Source organism: Scyliorhinus canicula, chromosome 16, assembly GCF_902713615.1.
Source record: "Scyliorhinus canicula chromosome 16, sScyCan1.1, whole genome shotgun sequence".
Lineage (NCBI taxonomy): Eukaryota > Metazoa > Chordata > Chondrichthyes > Carcharhiniformes > Scyliorhinidae > Scyliorhinus > Scyliorhinus canicula.
The window spans coordinates 91987459-92003061 of record NC_052161.1 but is presented as its reverse complement, the minus strand read 5'-3'; the positions used below and the strand labels follow the sequence as shown (position 1 = coordinate 92003061).

Here is a 15603-nt window from a genome sequence, read left to right as displayed (position 1 = left end):
GGCCAGATCTCCTCAGTCAAAGTTCAAGGTCCTCATTCTCCTGGCAGTCTATTCTCCTTCATAAAGTCCGCTGCCTCCTCTGCCGAGCCAAAGTATGACTCCCAGCCCCCATAGGTCACCCACAGGCGAACCTGGTACAGTAGTCCAAACTTTATGCCCTTCTTGTATAGGGCCGACTTGACCTTGTTAAAGCTCGCCCTCCTCTTCGTAAGCTCTTCTCCCAGGTCCAGGTATCGGATCTCGACATCTTCCCAAGTGCATCGCCTTGTCTGCCTGGCCCACCTCATAATGTTTTCCTTGTCCAGGAACTGATGTAATTGTCCCACCATCACCCTCGGCGGCTCACCCCCCCTGGGGCTTACGCATCAGTGCCCCGTGGGCCCGATCCACCTCCAATGATTGATCAAACGCACCTTCTCCAACATCTTCCCCACATACGCACCAGCATCCGATCCTTCGATTCCCTCCGCCAGATCCACGATCTGAATGTTCTGCCTCGAAGAATGATTTTCCAGGTCCTCCACTTTCTCCAGCTGACTCTTCTGCTGGTCACGCAGCACCCCAATCTCTGCTGCCATTGAGGTGAACTGGTGCTCATGCTCCCCCGCCAGCTCCTCCAACCTCTGTATTGCCATTCCTTAGGCTGCCAGTCTCGTTTCCATGTGCTCAACCACTGCCTTGATCGAGTCCACCGCCCGGGCCAGGTCCTCCACACTCTCCTTCCACTGTTGGGTGAACTTCTCATTTAAGAAGCTCCCCAGCTGGTCCATCGACCACTGTGATGGTGGGGTCCGACCCTGTTCGTCTGCCATCTCCACGCGGGTTGTCCGCTCCTCACTTGCCACCACCACCTGGTTCATTCTTTTCCGATCACTTTTGGGCCGCAGCTCCATAAACTGGGAGTCCCTTTCTTCTGTTCTTGCTTCTACGCCTTTCTTCTACAAAATTCCTGCAACAAGCCAGTGTAAAAGCCACAAGAGGACCACCAAGAGCGGGAGCTGCCAAATGTGCGACCGCTCATTCCATGGTCACCACCGGAAATCCTCCCAGAGGATCAGTACTGAGGGAGTGCTACACTGTCAATGGGCCAGTGCAGAGGAAGCACTACACAGTTGGAGGGTCAGTACTGATGGAGGGCCACATTTTCAGTGGTTCAGTACTTACAGAGTACTGAACAAAGCCCGTAGGTCAGTTCAGAGGGAGTGCTGCACTGTCAGAGGATCAGTACTGATGGAGAGCTGCACGGTCAGAGGGTCAGTACGGAGGGAGTACCACACTGTCAGAGGGTCAGTACTGAGGGAGTGCTGCACTGTCAGAGGGTCAGTTCAGAGGGAGCGCTGCACTGTCAGAGGATCAGTACTGATGGAGAGCTGCACGGTCAGAGGGTCAGTACTGAGGGAGTGCTGCACTGTCAGAGGGTCAGTACTGAGGGAATGCTGCACGGCCAGAGGGTCAGTACTGAGGGAGAGCTGCACGGTCAGAGGATCAGTACTGATGGAGAGCTGCACTGTCAGAGGGTCAGTACTGAGGGAGTGCTGCACTATCAGAGGGTCAGTACTGAGGGAGTGCTGCACTATCAGAGGGTCAGTACTGAGGGAGTGCCGCACTGTCAGAGGGTCAGTACTGAGGGAGTGCTGCACTGTCAGAGGGTCAGTACTGAGGGAGTGCTTCACTGTCAGAGGGTCAGTACTGAGGGAGTGCTGCACTGTCAGAGGGTCAGTACTGAGGGAGTGCTGCACTGTCAGAGGGTCAGTACTGAGGGAGTGCTGCACTGTCAGAGGGTCAGTACTGAGGGAGTGCTGCACTGTCAGTGGGTCAGTACTGAGGGAGTGCTGCACTGTCAGAGGGTCAGTACTGAGGGAGTGCTGCACTGTCAGTGGGTCAGTACTGAGGGAGTGCTGCACTGTCAGAGGGTCAGTACTGAGGGAGTGCTGCACTGTCAGAGGGTCAGTATTGAGGGAGTGCTGCACTGTCAGTGGGTCAGTACTGAGGGAGTGCTGCACTGTCAGAGGGTCAGTACTGAGGGAGTGCTGCACTTTCTGAGGGATGACACTCTCATTGCTATCTGAGTGTTGAATGTTCCTCTCGCTCTGATCTCTGTTTTTCCCCTCAGGGAGGTGTCGATGATCACATTTCCCTGTCAGCTTACGTGACGTCAGCTTTACTGGAATTGGGGAAAAACGATAAGGAATTGGTGAGAAAATTCCTGCTTTACTGATGGTGCTGCATGGGAGAGAAGAGAGTGTGGAGGGAATGATGGAAGAGGAGTGGGAGGGTGAGAGATCAGGGCAACAGGAGTAACAGCCTGGCGTGAGAATCTAAAGTGAAACGGGTGACAGACAGGGGTTAGAGTCTCGAGTGAGACACTGGTGTGATAATCCGGAGTGAGATAGGAGTGAGAGATTGGAGTGAGAATCAGAGTGAGACAGGAGTGGCAAACTGGTATGAGATTCCAGTGTGAAACAGAAGTGACATACTGGGGTAAGAGTCTGGTGTGAGACAGGAGTGACAGACTGGTGTGAGAATCTGGGGCGGAATTCTCCCCCCCCCCCCCCCCCACGCCGGGTGGGAGAATCGCTGGGGCGCTGAGCGAATCCCGCCACGCCGCCCCGGCACCCGCACGCGATTCTCCCACCGCCCCGAAACCGGTGCGGCGCGATTCACAGCTGGGCGCTGGGAGAATCGACGCTCGCCGTTTATAATGGGCGAGCGGCGATTCTCCGGCCTGGATGGGCCGAGCGGCCTGCCCAACACGACAGGTTCCCGCTGGCGCCGTCCACACCTGGTTGCTGCCGGCTGGAACAGCGTGGGAACGCTGGGGGGGGCGGCCTGTTGGGGGGTGGGGGGATCCTGCACCGGGGGGGGCCTCAAAAGGGGTCTGGCCCGCGATCGGTGCCCTCTGAAGGAGGGCCTCCTCTCCTCCACCGCCCCACAAGACCAATCCGACATCTTCTTGCGGGGCGGCCGCGGGGAGGACGGCAACCGCGCATGCGCGGTTTGGCGCCGGCCAGCCTGTGAATGTGCGGGTGACGTCATTTACACAACGCCGGCTGGGTAATTTACACGGCGCCACTTTTACGCGGTGCCAAGGCCCGGAGCGTGTAAATCACGCAGCTCCGCTCCTAGCCCCCCGAGGGTGGGAGAATAGGGGGCTGGGACATTCCGGTTTTCATTCCGGCGCCGGGACTTAGTCTCCCGATGGGAGAATCGCGCTCCTGGAGTGAGACAGGAGTGAGAGACTGGTGTGAGAATCTAGAGTGAGACAGGAGTGAAAGACTGATGTGAGAATCTAGAGTGAGACAGGAGTGAGAAACTGGTGTGAGAATCTAAAATGACACGGTTGTGACAGACTCTCACCGCTATCTTTCTGAACCCCTCCCCAGGCTGATAACGCTTACACACAATGGCAGAAGAAGATGATGCGTTCGTTATCCACAGGTTGGTATTGAGCAGGTCTCACGCCCAAACCCCATTCTTTCCCCTTTCTTCTGTTTACACCCCTCTCACTGACTCTCCAACTCTCTTTTCCTCATCCCAGGGGAATACTGGTCTTCCTCAGATTCTGAGGAAGCAGCTGAACGTTCCACCGCCTCCCCTAATAACAGAACCGCCACAGACTTCCAGGTAAGGGAGCATTGGACAGTGGCAGTTGGTATCTGAAATTCATGCAGGTAACAAAGAGAGGGGGAAGCACGGGGGGGCAGTGGTTAGCACTGCTGCCTCATGGCGCCTAGATCCCAGGTTCAATCCCGGCCTTGGGTCACTGACCGTCTGGAGTTTGCACATTCTCCTCGTGTTTGCGTGGGTTTCGTCCCCACAATCCAAAACAATGTGCAGGGTAGGTGGATTGGCCACGCTAAATTGCCCCTTAATGGGAAAGGTGGGTAATGGGGTATGAGGGAGGGGCCGATGTATCAAGAGGGAGGGATAACAGTGTGAATAAGGGAACATCAGTGACGGGGGGAATTTGATATTTAAAATGGAAGAGGGGAATGGATTGCAGAGGGGGAAGGGTTTTCGGGGTCAGTAGAGGTTGACCCTCCATGTGAGTCATTCCCCACTGGACAGGGACAATCGTTCACTCGTCTCTTGTCCCAGTGGGAGGGGAGTTTGTAAACAGCCTCCATATCAGGCAAAATGGGTCAGTGTTAGGCGTGAGGTTAGCGTGAGAGAAAGTACAGTGTAAGTGATATGGGAAGGGAAGAGTGAGGGATATGGGGATGGGGAGTGAGGGATACTGGGAGGGGGTGAGGGATATGGGGAGGGCAGAGTGAGTGATATTTGAATTTTGAAGTGAGGGATATAGGGAGGAGAGAGTGAAATATACAGGGGGGGGGAAGTTAGGGATACGGGGAGGTGGGAGGAACGTGTGAGGGATAGGGGTAGGGGAGTGAGGGATATGGGAATGGAGAAGTGAGGGATATGGGAAGGGCAAAGTGAGTGATAAGTGAATTAGGGAGTTAGGGATATGGGGCCTTGGGAGTGAGGGACATGGGGAGAGAGATTAAGGAATATGGGGAGTAAGGGGTACTGGGAGGAGGGAATGAGGGATAGGTTAGAATGAGGGATAGAGAGTCAAAAAAGATTAGCTGGGGTTACTGAGATTGGGTGGAGGCGTGGGGCTAAGTAGATTGCTCTTTCCAAGAGCTGGTGCAGACTCGATGGGCCAAATGGCCTACTTCTGCACTGTAAAGTCTATGATTCTATGATATTTGAACTTGGGAGAGAGAGATATGGGGTCTTGGGAGTGAGGGATATGGAGTGAGGTATGGGGAGAAGGTAATGAGTGATAGAAGGAGGGAGGGGTGAGGGGTATGAGGATGTGGGGAAGTGTGTGACCCTGTATCTCTGACCAACTCTCTCCGTCTGCCTCTGCTGTCTAGACAGGAGTGACAGACAGGGCCCTGAGCTGTCTGAGAGATGCCTTGGAGACGGTGAACAGCACCTACACTCTTTCTCTCCTGGCCTACACCTTCACATTGGCCGGGGACCAGGCGACTCGGAGCAAAATACTCAACAGGCTCGAGGGGCTGGCAGTCAAAAAAGGTAAGGCCTTGTTCACCATGTTCTCTACATCTATCTCCTGCCCTCCTCTCCTCGTCCTCTCTCACTCCCTCTCTCACATCCTCAAGTGTGGGAAGACTGGGGTTGGGATTCACCGATATCGCGACCAAGTGTTGACACAGGCGTCAGAACCGGCGCGAGCGGCGTTGGCGTCAACAGGCGTCCAGGACCAGTAATTCTCCTCTTCCTCGGGGGCTAGAACGCCGCTGGAGTACTGTGCGCTGCTCCGGCGCCGAAAGCCGGCCCTACATGGCCGGCGCGGGTTCGCGCATGTGCGCCACGGCCGTCTCCGCGCCGGCGCATGCGCGTTGTTTCCATCTCCGCACCGGCCCCCAGGCAACATGGCGGAGCCCTACAGGGGCCGGGTGCAGAGGACCACAGGCCCCCCCCCCGGAATGAGTGCGCCCGCCGATCAGTAGCCCCCGACCGCGGGCCTGGCCACTGTGGAGGCCCCCCTCCCCCACCCTCCAGAGTCGGATCCCCCCCCGCTCCCCCATCAGGGCAGCCCCCGCAGCCAGAACGCCAAGGTCCCGCCGGGTAGCACCATATGTAAACCATGCCGGCAGGACTCGGCGGGCACTCAGCACTTGAAAGCAGCCCCTGACCGGTGGCCGCAGCGACCGCGATTGTCGCCGATTCTCTGGCACAAGCTCAGAGAATCCCGCCTTGGATGTTGGACTGTGGGGTGAAGCGTAACTAACGTTGAGTCTCCAATCTCTGTGCTGCAGACGGATTGACCCACTGGCAGCGCAAGGAGGATCCTGAGGAAGAGGAAGATTTTGGATATTGGTGGAGAGCTCCTTCAGCTGAGGTGGAGATGACAGCCTATGTTCTGCTGGCCCTGCTGTCCCAGCCCCAGGTCCCGGCCTCTGACTTGGACCAGGCCATTCACATCGTCAGCTGGCTGGTCAAACAGAGGAATTCCTACGGGGGATTCGCTTCGACCCAGGTAAAGCCAGAGAGTGGGGATCAGCACCCCTCTGAAAATGGGATCGGAGAGGTCCATGTTTTTTGAGGATGTCGCTGGTAGGGTCGGTAAAGGGGAACCTGCAGATGTACTGTGTAGTGGGTATAAATGGGGCATTTGTGAGGTGGCAGGTAGGGATGAGTGGTGTGACGCACGGTTCAGTGTTGAGGCCTCAGCTATTTATAATCTATACCAATGACTTGGATGAAGAGACAATACGGGAGATTTTGAGCCATCAGCAAGAATGGCGACACCGGTAAAAAGTACCGCGCATGTATGCTGGCAAGATCCCCTTGCCCGATTTACCCTGCCCCTCGCCAGTGATGTAATGATTTTCCCGCCCAGAATGTGGGTAATATCATCTGAATATATTTGAATGAATTTGCATATTAATGTGTCTCCCGGTCACATGATTTTCCCCCCCCTCGGAATATTCAAACTTCACATCGGCGAGGTTCACAACAGCTTTAGGAAGACTGGAAACAGTCGAAGTGCTCTCGCCTGGGGCACCAATGTAAGTATAGCCCCTGAGAGGGAGTCAGAGGGGTAGAGAGGGACATGCCTGGGTAATACTGGGGGCAGTGCCTGGTACGAGCCCTCTGAGGAGCCCAATTGATGGGTTGGTGGTTGTCATAATATACATCCATGTATATAATGGAGTGCAGACAGGCAGTGATTGACACACAGGATGACCAGTAAGCACACAGAACACAGCAGCCAATCACCAGACAGGACACCACCACTATAAAGCCAGAGGGCACCAGTTTTCCCGCTCGTTCGGGATGCAGCCTCTGAGACAGTCAGAGCTCGTGAGCACAGCCAGTGCAAATACCATGTGGTAGTCAGTTAGTCTGGTCAGGTTAGCCTCAGGTCTCCAGTCAAGTCAGCAGAGTGTCAACCCACAGTCGTATATGTAAAATAGTTAGATGTTAAATAAAACCGTGTTGCATCTCCCACCCAACACATCATGGTACCAGTATTGGAAGCTGAAAATTGACGGACATACGTTGAGTGAATCAGCGTTGACCAGCAAACAGCCATCCGGTGACATGGAGAACGTCCGCCCTCCTCCGCAACTCCGCATTGCCGGCAACCTCGGTGCAAATTGGAAAATCTTCAAACAGACGTTCCAACTCTACCTCGAAGCCACCGACCTCGAGGCTGCATCGGACGCCAGGAAGATCGCACTATTCCTCTCCACAGCCAGGGACCACGCCATCCACATCTACAACTCCCTTACATTCACTGAAGGCGAAGACAAGACTAAATTGAAAACAATCCTGCTGAAGTTCGACAGCCACTGCTGATAGTTAAATTCTTCACCCGGTAGTCTGGCTCAATAAAATGAAAGATGGATTTGTAGGTATAGTATCATTTAATAATAAGCAACTTGCAAGGCTGGCTTACTCGTAGGACCTCAGAACACACACACAGCCATCTTCTGGGAGCCCAGAGCAAGAGAGACTGAGGACAAAGGGTCTCTACAGATATATTCAAAATCACAGTAAGATTCACATATAAGCTTCCCATTGGACATTCTATACACCTCCTGACCTGGCCATATATCCTGATTGGGTCACTTTGCATTTCTCTATCCTGGGCCCCTTGTTACCCAGCATCCTTTTCACCATTCTCTCCATGAGGCTACCCTCCCCCTTATCTAGCCAGGCTTTGCTAAATTCCTTTGTTCTTTGTCTGTGAGCTCACTACCATCGGACCGGCCCTATTATCTATACTATTTTAACTAATAATCCTATTTTTTATCACATTCATTTGTTCAATTCCTCACTGTGACATTGAGGTGAATGAGAGCTTTGAACGGTACGTTTTCCAGCAGAGGCTTCAGGGTAAGGATGAACCTTTTCAATCCTTTTTGACCCATCTCCGCATCCTCGCGCAGTCATGTAACTATGACTCCACAACTGATTCCATGATCCGCGATCAGATCATTTTCGGGGTCCACCCCGATTCCCTTCGCCAGCAGCTCCTGAAAGTCAAGCAGCTCACCCTCACCATCGCCATTGAAACGTGCGTTCTCCACGAGCATGCTAACAACCGGTACTCCCACATCAGGGCGGCAGAAACGGCAAAGCTAACCCCCCATGAGGCAGAACGGGTGCAGGCCATCACACAAATGCAGGGCCTGAGTCTTGATGAGAGTGCCCATTTTGCGCGCTTTTCCCGGGCTCCAGCGCATGCGTGCCACGACCGAGGGGACGGCGAGACCGGTGACCAGCCTGCGCAGGTGCGTACGTCATTCGACCGCACTGCACATGCACGTTGGCGCACGGAACGCGCTGACGTTGGCGTCATGACGTGTCCGAATTGTGACTCCGCCCATTTAAAGTGGCAATGTCCGGCAAAATCACGACGGTGTCCACAGTGTGGCAAGCTTGGCCACTACGCAGCCCTTTGCAGATCTGCTCCACTGCCCAGCATCCAGAGATCCCAGCCATGGCGCAGAAGCGTCCGTTCAATACAGCAGGCCGTGCCAGACTCCGACCCCGACAGCCCAACAGATCCAGACGCCGAGTGCCTCAAATCCCCATTCCGGGTGGGCATCATTACTAAGTATGCGCTGCCTTTCCCAAAGATGGTGCAACACCTCCCAATCCTAAGTGTGGATCCTGACGATGAGTGGTGTGCTGTCCTCACAGTTAACAAGGCTCGCATCCGTTTCAAGCTGGACACCGGCGCATCAGCGAACCTCATTTCTAAATCCGACCCCGACACCATCCGCGTCAGACCAAGCATTCTTCCACTGGCCTGCCAGCTCCCTGACTACAATGGCAATGCCATTGCTGCCAGTGGCTCATGCCAACTCGGAGTTTCCAATAAGTCATTTAAAGCCACGCTGCGATTTGAAATCATAGGACATGACAGAGCGTCCCCGCTCGTTGCCCGGGCCTGCAAACTTCTGAACCTGGTTCAGCGAATCCACACCATGTCATCCTCACAGGCGACGGCCTCACCTGATGAAAACTTCCAGGCTCAAATTGATGACATCATAGCGCAGCACCATAGCGTGTTCGACGGAACGGGCACGCTCCCAGACCGATACAAAATCCTACTGAAACCAAACGCCACCCCTGTGGTTCACGCACCACGTCGGGTGCCGGCACCCCTCAAGGACCGCCTCGAGCAGCAGCTGCAAGACCTCCAGGACCAGGGCATCATATCAAAGGTCACGGAACCCACAGACTGGGTTAGCTCCATGGTCTGCGTCAAGAAGCCGTCAGGGGAGCTTCGAATCGGTATCGACCCCAAAGATTTGAACCGCAACATCATGAGGGAACATTACCCGATACCGAAGCGAGAAGAGTTGACCAGCGAGATGGCTCATGCCAAATTCTTTACGAAGCTGGACGCCTCCAAGGGGTTCTGGCAAATACAGCTGGATGCATCCATTCGCAAGCTGTGCACATTCAATACCCCGTTTGGTCGCTACTGCTACAACCGGATGCCCTTTGGCATCATCTCTGCCTCCGAGGTATTTCACCGCATGATGGAACAGATGATGGAGGGTATCGAGGGGGTGCGAGTGTATGTTGACGATGTCATAATCTGGTCCACAACTCCTCAAGAACACATCGATTGCCTCAAGCAGGTATTCCACAGGATCCACGATCCGACTCAACAGGGCCAAGTGCTCATTCGGTCAATCAGAAATCAAATTCCTTGGCGACCACATCTCGCAGCAAGGTGTGCAGCGAGATACTGACAAGGTTTCAGTGATCAACGCCATGAAGACCCCAGAGGACAAGACAGCGGTCCTCCGCTTTCTAGGGATGATCAACTTCGTTGGGAAGTTTGTCCCCAACATGGCGTCCCACACCACAGCCCTCCGCCGTCTCGTCAAAAAGTCGACGGAATTCCAGTGGCTGCCCGCTCATGAGAAAGAATGTCGTGAGCTGAGGGCAAAACTCACCAAAGCCCCGGTGCTGCCGTTTTTCGACCCTGCCAAGGAGACAAAAATATCCACTGACGCGAGCCAGGCTGGCATTGGGACGGTGCTCCTCCAACGGGATGACTCCTCCTCCTGGGCCCCAGTTGTGTATGCCTCCAGAGCCATGACGCCCACTGAGCAACGATACGCTCAGATTGAGAAGGAATGCCTGGGCCTCCTAACGGTAATCGACAAGTCCCACGACTATGTGTTTGGCCTCCCTAAATTTACGGTTGAGACGGACCACAGGCCATTGGTTCACATCATCCAAAAAGACCTCAGTGACATGACGCCACGATTACAACACATCCTTCTCAAGCTACGCCGCTACGATTTTGACCTGGTTTACACCCCGGGCAAAGAACTCATTGTTGCAGATGCTCTTTCCAGATCTATCACCACACCGTGTGAGCAAACTGACATCGTCTGTCAAATCGACTCGCAGGTGCAATTCTGTGCCTCCAACTTTCCGGCCTCTGATGAGAGGGTCATTCAGATTTGTGAGGAAATGGCCAGGGATCCTCTGCTCCAGCGGGTGATGCAGCACCTCACGAATGGCTGGCAGAAGGGACAGTGTCCCCAGTTTTACAATGTCAAGGATGATCTGACGGTGGTAGACGGCATCCTCATGAAGCTTGACAGAATTGTGATCCCGCAGAGCATGCGAGCCATGGTGCTTGGCCAACTCCACGAGGGTCACCTGGGGGTCGAGAAATATCGACGCAGAGCTCGGAAGGCAGTCTACTGGCTGGGCATCAGCCAGGATGTTGCCAACACGGTCCTCAACTGCCCTACATACCAAAAATTTCAGCCGGCTAGCCTAAAGAAACTCTGAAGCAACATGAGATAGTGACCTCACCATGGTCCAAAGTCAGCGTTGACCTCTTTCACGCCAAGGGGCGTGACTATATCCTCCTGGTCAACTACTTTTCCAATTTCCCCGAAGTGGTCAGACTGCCTGACCTCACGTCGGCGGCAGTGATTAAAGCATGCAAAGAAACATTTGCCAGAGATGGGACACCACTCACGGTGATGAGTGACAACGGCCCATATTTTTACAGCCAGGAGTGGTCTGATTTTGCCCGGCTGTACAATTTTCGTCACATCACATCCAGCCCCCAATACCCGCAGTCAAATGGGAAGGCCGAGAAAGGGGTCCACATCGTCAAACGATTACTATGTAAGGCTGCAGATTCAGGCTCCGACTTCAACCTGGTGCTGTTGGCATACAGAGCGACCCCGCTGTCCACTGGGTTGTCTCCAACGCAGCTGCTCATGAACCACACTCTGCGAACAATGGTTCCAGCCATCCACATTCCAGATCTTGACAACTTCCCGGTCATACGGAAGATGCAGCAGTCTCGGGTCCAACAGCAATCAGCTACAACGCTCATACCACGGATCGCCCCGAGCTGGTCCCAACTGATCGAGTTTGTGTACAGCTGCCTGAAGGTGGCTGGTCCGCCTCAGCTGTGGCGATCAAGCAAGTGGCTCCGAGATCGTTCCTCATTCGCATGGCTGATGGCTCTTTCCTCCGACGCAATAGGCGGGCACTGCGCAGACTTCCACGCCCGCCATCCAACCGTGATGTCCCACCTCACACATTGCTTCCTCCAGACACGCCCTGCCATGAGGCCACCGATCTATCAGTAATCCTGCCGACCTCTGCGCCCGCCTATCCAAGTCGGCCCCTGATCCACCCTTGAGACGGTCAACCAGAATTCGTCGCCCGCCACAGAGACTAAACTTATAGACTGAATGTTTGCACAATTTTGTTACTTCATCGTTTTGGCATCTGTAAATATCGTTTTTTTTAACCGTCTTATCTGCCCTATATCTGCAGTAGCGACACCTTCCTGTGTGTATAAGTCCATTATAGCATATTATGTATATAGCGTACATATACGTACACATACAATTTTCACGCACATGTACCTTAATATTTATTATCTGAACACAAGCTTAAAAAAAAAGGGGGGGTTGTCATAATATACATCTATGTATATAATGGAGTGCAGACAGTCAGTGATTGACACACAGGATGACCAGTGAGCACACAGAACACAGCAGCCAATCGCCAGACAGGACACCACCACTATAAAGCCAGAGGGCACCAGTTTTCCCGCTCTTTCGGGATCCAGCCACTGAGACAGTCAGAGCTCGTGAGCAGAGCCAGTGCAAACACCATGTGGTAGTCAGTAAGTCTGGTCAGGCTAGTGTCAGGATAGTGTAAACCCACAGTCGTATATGTAAAATAGTTAGATGTTAAATAAAATCGTGTTGCATCTCATCAAGTGTTGGAAGTCTGTCTCTCGCTACACTGCATCAAACGCAGTCCACCTAGACCCAGCTACCCAACACATCAGCGGTGTTCCCAATTTATGTGGTGGGGGGAGAGCAGCTAAGCTTTTGAAGGGGGGGACCTGGCAGTGATGGAGGGAGTCGGCATTGATTGGAGAGAACGCTGGTGATACAGGTGTGGCATTGTTATTTTTAATATGGTAATAATAAGCCCCGCCCCTGGCAGACAGTGTAAACCATGTCCCCCCCGACCAACCCCCCCCCCCCCCCCCCCCCCCCCCCCCCGCCCGGACTCTGTCAGAGTGACTCAAGGTCTGGTCTGAAATCTTGGCAGTGCATCTGGAGAGTGACTTAGCGGTTTTCAGTCAGAGCCTGACACTGACAAATTACAGGAAAATTCTGCCCAGTGAATCAGGTATCCATGTTTGCTGACGTTACAAAGTGAGGAGGGAGGGTAGGCTGCGAGTAGGATACAGAGAGGCTGCAAAGTGACATAGACTGGTTCAACCTGTGGATAACAAGATGGCAGATAGAGTTTGATATGGGGAAGCGCAGTTATTCACTCTGGGAGAATTGAAAATTAGAATATCTTCTCAAATGTGTGAAATCTATCAGTGTTGATGTTCAGAGGGACTTGACTGTCCTGTTGCGACCAATGCAGAAAGTTAGCTTGTCTGTTAACCAGTCCTCTATCCAGGCTAATATCTGCCCCACAACTCCATGAGCGCGAACCTTGTGCATTTGCCTTCTGTGTAGCTCCTTGCTGAAAGCCTTTTGTAAATCCAGGTACAGTACATCTACAGGTTCCCCTTTACCGACCCTAGCAGGTACATCCCTGTGGTATACTGTGATACAGGCTTGTGTGTAACAAGCAACTAGCAAAGCCAATGGCAGGTTTACCTTTATTGTGAGTGGATTGGACTACAGGAATAAAGTTAACTTGTTCCAGTTGTACAGGGGTTTGGTGCGGCCATATCTGGAATACTGTGAGCAGCTTAGGGTCTCCTCAATGAAGAATGGATATACTCCCATCACAGGCGGTTCTCCAGATTGTTCCCTGGGATGAGAGAGACTGAATACATCGGGTGGAGATTCCCAAGAATTTAGCAGAATGAGAGGGGATCTCATTGAAAGACAATTTTGGAAGGGATTTGAGAGGGTAGGCTCTGGGAGACAGTTCGCACTCATCTGGGAATCTGAAACATGGGGACAAAGACCAAAGACAAGGGGGTCAATCATTTAGGGCTGAGATAAGGAGAACTTTCTTCACTTTAAAGGGTGCAAATCTTTGGAACTGAACATCCCAGAGGGTAATGGGTGCTCGATTGTTGTACACATGACCATATTGAATTGAGGGGCAAGGTCAATGGGCCGAATGGACTTCCCCCAGCACGTATTTCTCAGGTTCTAGGCCTGTGTGTGTGTGTTTGACTGTGTCTGTGTGACTGTGTGTTTCTGTCACTGTGACTGTGTGCCTGTACTGTGTCTGTGTGACTGTACTGTGACTGTGTGTTTCTGTCACTGTGTCTGTGTGACTGTACTGTGTCTGTGTGACTGTACTGTGCCTGTGTGTTTCTGTCACTGTGTCTGTGTGACTGTACTGTGTCTGTGTGACTGTACTGTGACTGTGTGACTGTGACTGCAGGGTTGACTAACCTGCACCTCCCCTCCTCCAGGACACCGTGGTTGCCCTCCAGGCCCTTGCCCTCTATGCCGAATTGACCCACGTCGCCGACCCGCACGGCTCAGTGTCCGTGACCTCGGAGAGTGGATTCCACAAGGAATTTCACATTGATTCTACCAACCAGCTCCTGCTCCAGAGTCAGCCCCTGACGGAGATTCCCGGAGACTACACTGCGGAAATCAGCGGCACCAGCTGTCTCCTCATCCAGGTCAGTCACTCCCCGATCATCCTGAGTGAGGGATCTGGAGTTGTGTGAGCGAGGGATATTCGGGATGGGAGCAAGGGATATTCAGGATGGGAATGAGGGATATTCAGTGGGAATGAGGGATATACAGGGTAGGAATGAGGGATATTCAGGACAAGTGAGGGATATTCAGATTGGAAGTGAGGGATATTCAGGATGGGAGTGAGGGATATTCAGGGTGGGAGTGAGGGATATTCAGGATGGGAGTGAGGACTATTCAGGATGGGAACGAGGGATATTCAGGATGGGAGTGAGGGATATTCAAGGTGGGAGAAAGGGATATTCAGGGTGAGAGTGAAGGATGTTCGGGATGGGACCAAGGGATAGTCAGGTTGCGAATGGAGAATATGGGGAGCTGGGAATGTGGGATATTCAGGATGGGAGCAAGGAATATTTGGATAGGAACTTGGTATTTGGGGAGTTGGAATCAAGGGATATGGGGAATGAGGAGAGGGAGCTATGGGCATGTGGGAGTGAGGAAAATGAGGATAGGGCTGTGAGAGAATTTGGGAATGTGGGAGTGAGGGATATGAACAGGTGGGAGTGAGGGATTTATGGGAGTGAGTGATATAGGATGGAGGCAGTGTGGAATATGGGGAAAGAGGAATGAGTGGTACAGGGTGGTGTAGAGGTGTGTTGGGATTGGAGTGAGGGAGATGAGGATGGGGGTGTGAGGGATATGGGGATTGGAGAGTGATGGATATGGGGATGTGAGGGTTACAGGGAGCCTTGATCCCTGGCAACCTATACATCCAGTAATTAAATGTCTTCCACTTACAGACAACACTTCGTTATAACACGCCAACCGCACAGAAAGACACCGTTTTCAACCTATCGGTGGACATGGTGATTGAAGAATCAAAGCACAAGATAAATATTAATATCACGTGAGTTACGACAAGGGTTAATTGTCTTGGATTGAGAGTCGGTATTTCCTGGGTGTGCGAGTCAGTATTTACTGGGTGTGAGGGTCAGTATGTATTGTGTGTGAGATTCAGTATTTACTGGGTGTGAGAGTCAGTATTTACTGGGTGTGAGAGTCAGTATTTACTGGGTGTGAGAGTCAGTATTTACTGGGTGAGAGGGTCAGTATTTACTGGGTGTGAGAGTCAGTATTTACTGGGTGTGAGTCAGTATTTACTGGGTGTGAGAGTCAGTATTTACTGGGTGTGAGAGTCAGTATTTACTGGGTGTGAGAGTCAGTATTTACTAGGTGTGAGAGTCAGTATTTACTGGGTGTGAGAGTCAGTATTTACTGGGTGTGAGGCTCAGTATTTACTGGGTGTGAGAGTCAGTATTTACTGGGTGAGAGGGTCAGTATTTACTGGGTGTGAGAGTCAGTATTTACTGGGTGTGAGAGTCAGTATTTACTGGGTGTGAGAATCAGTATTTACTGG

The 15603-nt window shown here is 52.7% G+C and overlaps 1 protein-coding gene across 1 annotated transcript in view; it reads left to right on the top strand.

The window, feature by feature from the left end:
* The window catches only part of LOC119951033 (alpha-2-macroglobulin-like), a 226915-nt gene that overhangs the window by 191342 nt on the left and 19970 nt on the right, over positions 1–15603 (top strand). The window contains exons 31-37 of the mRNA XM_038774067.1: positions 2114–2194; positions 3384–3438; positions 3539–3624; positions 4884–5046; positions 5793–6013; positions 13955–14170; positions 14987–15093. Coding sequence (XP_038629995.1) covers positions 2114–2194; positions 3384–3438; positions 3539–3624; positions 4884–5046; positions 5793–6013; positions 13955–14170; positions 14987–15093 — 929 coding nt within the window. The remainder of the gene's footprint in view (positions 1–2113; positions 2195–3383; positions 3439–3538; positions 3625–4883; positions 5047–5792; positions 6014–13954; positions 14171–14986; positions 15094–15603) is intronic.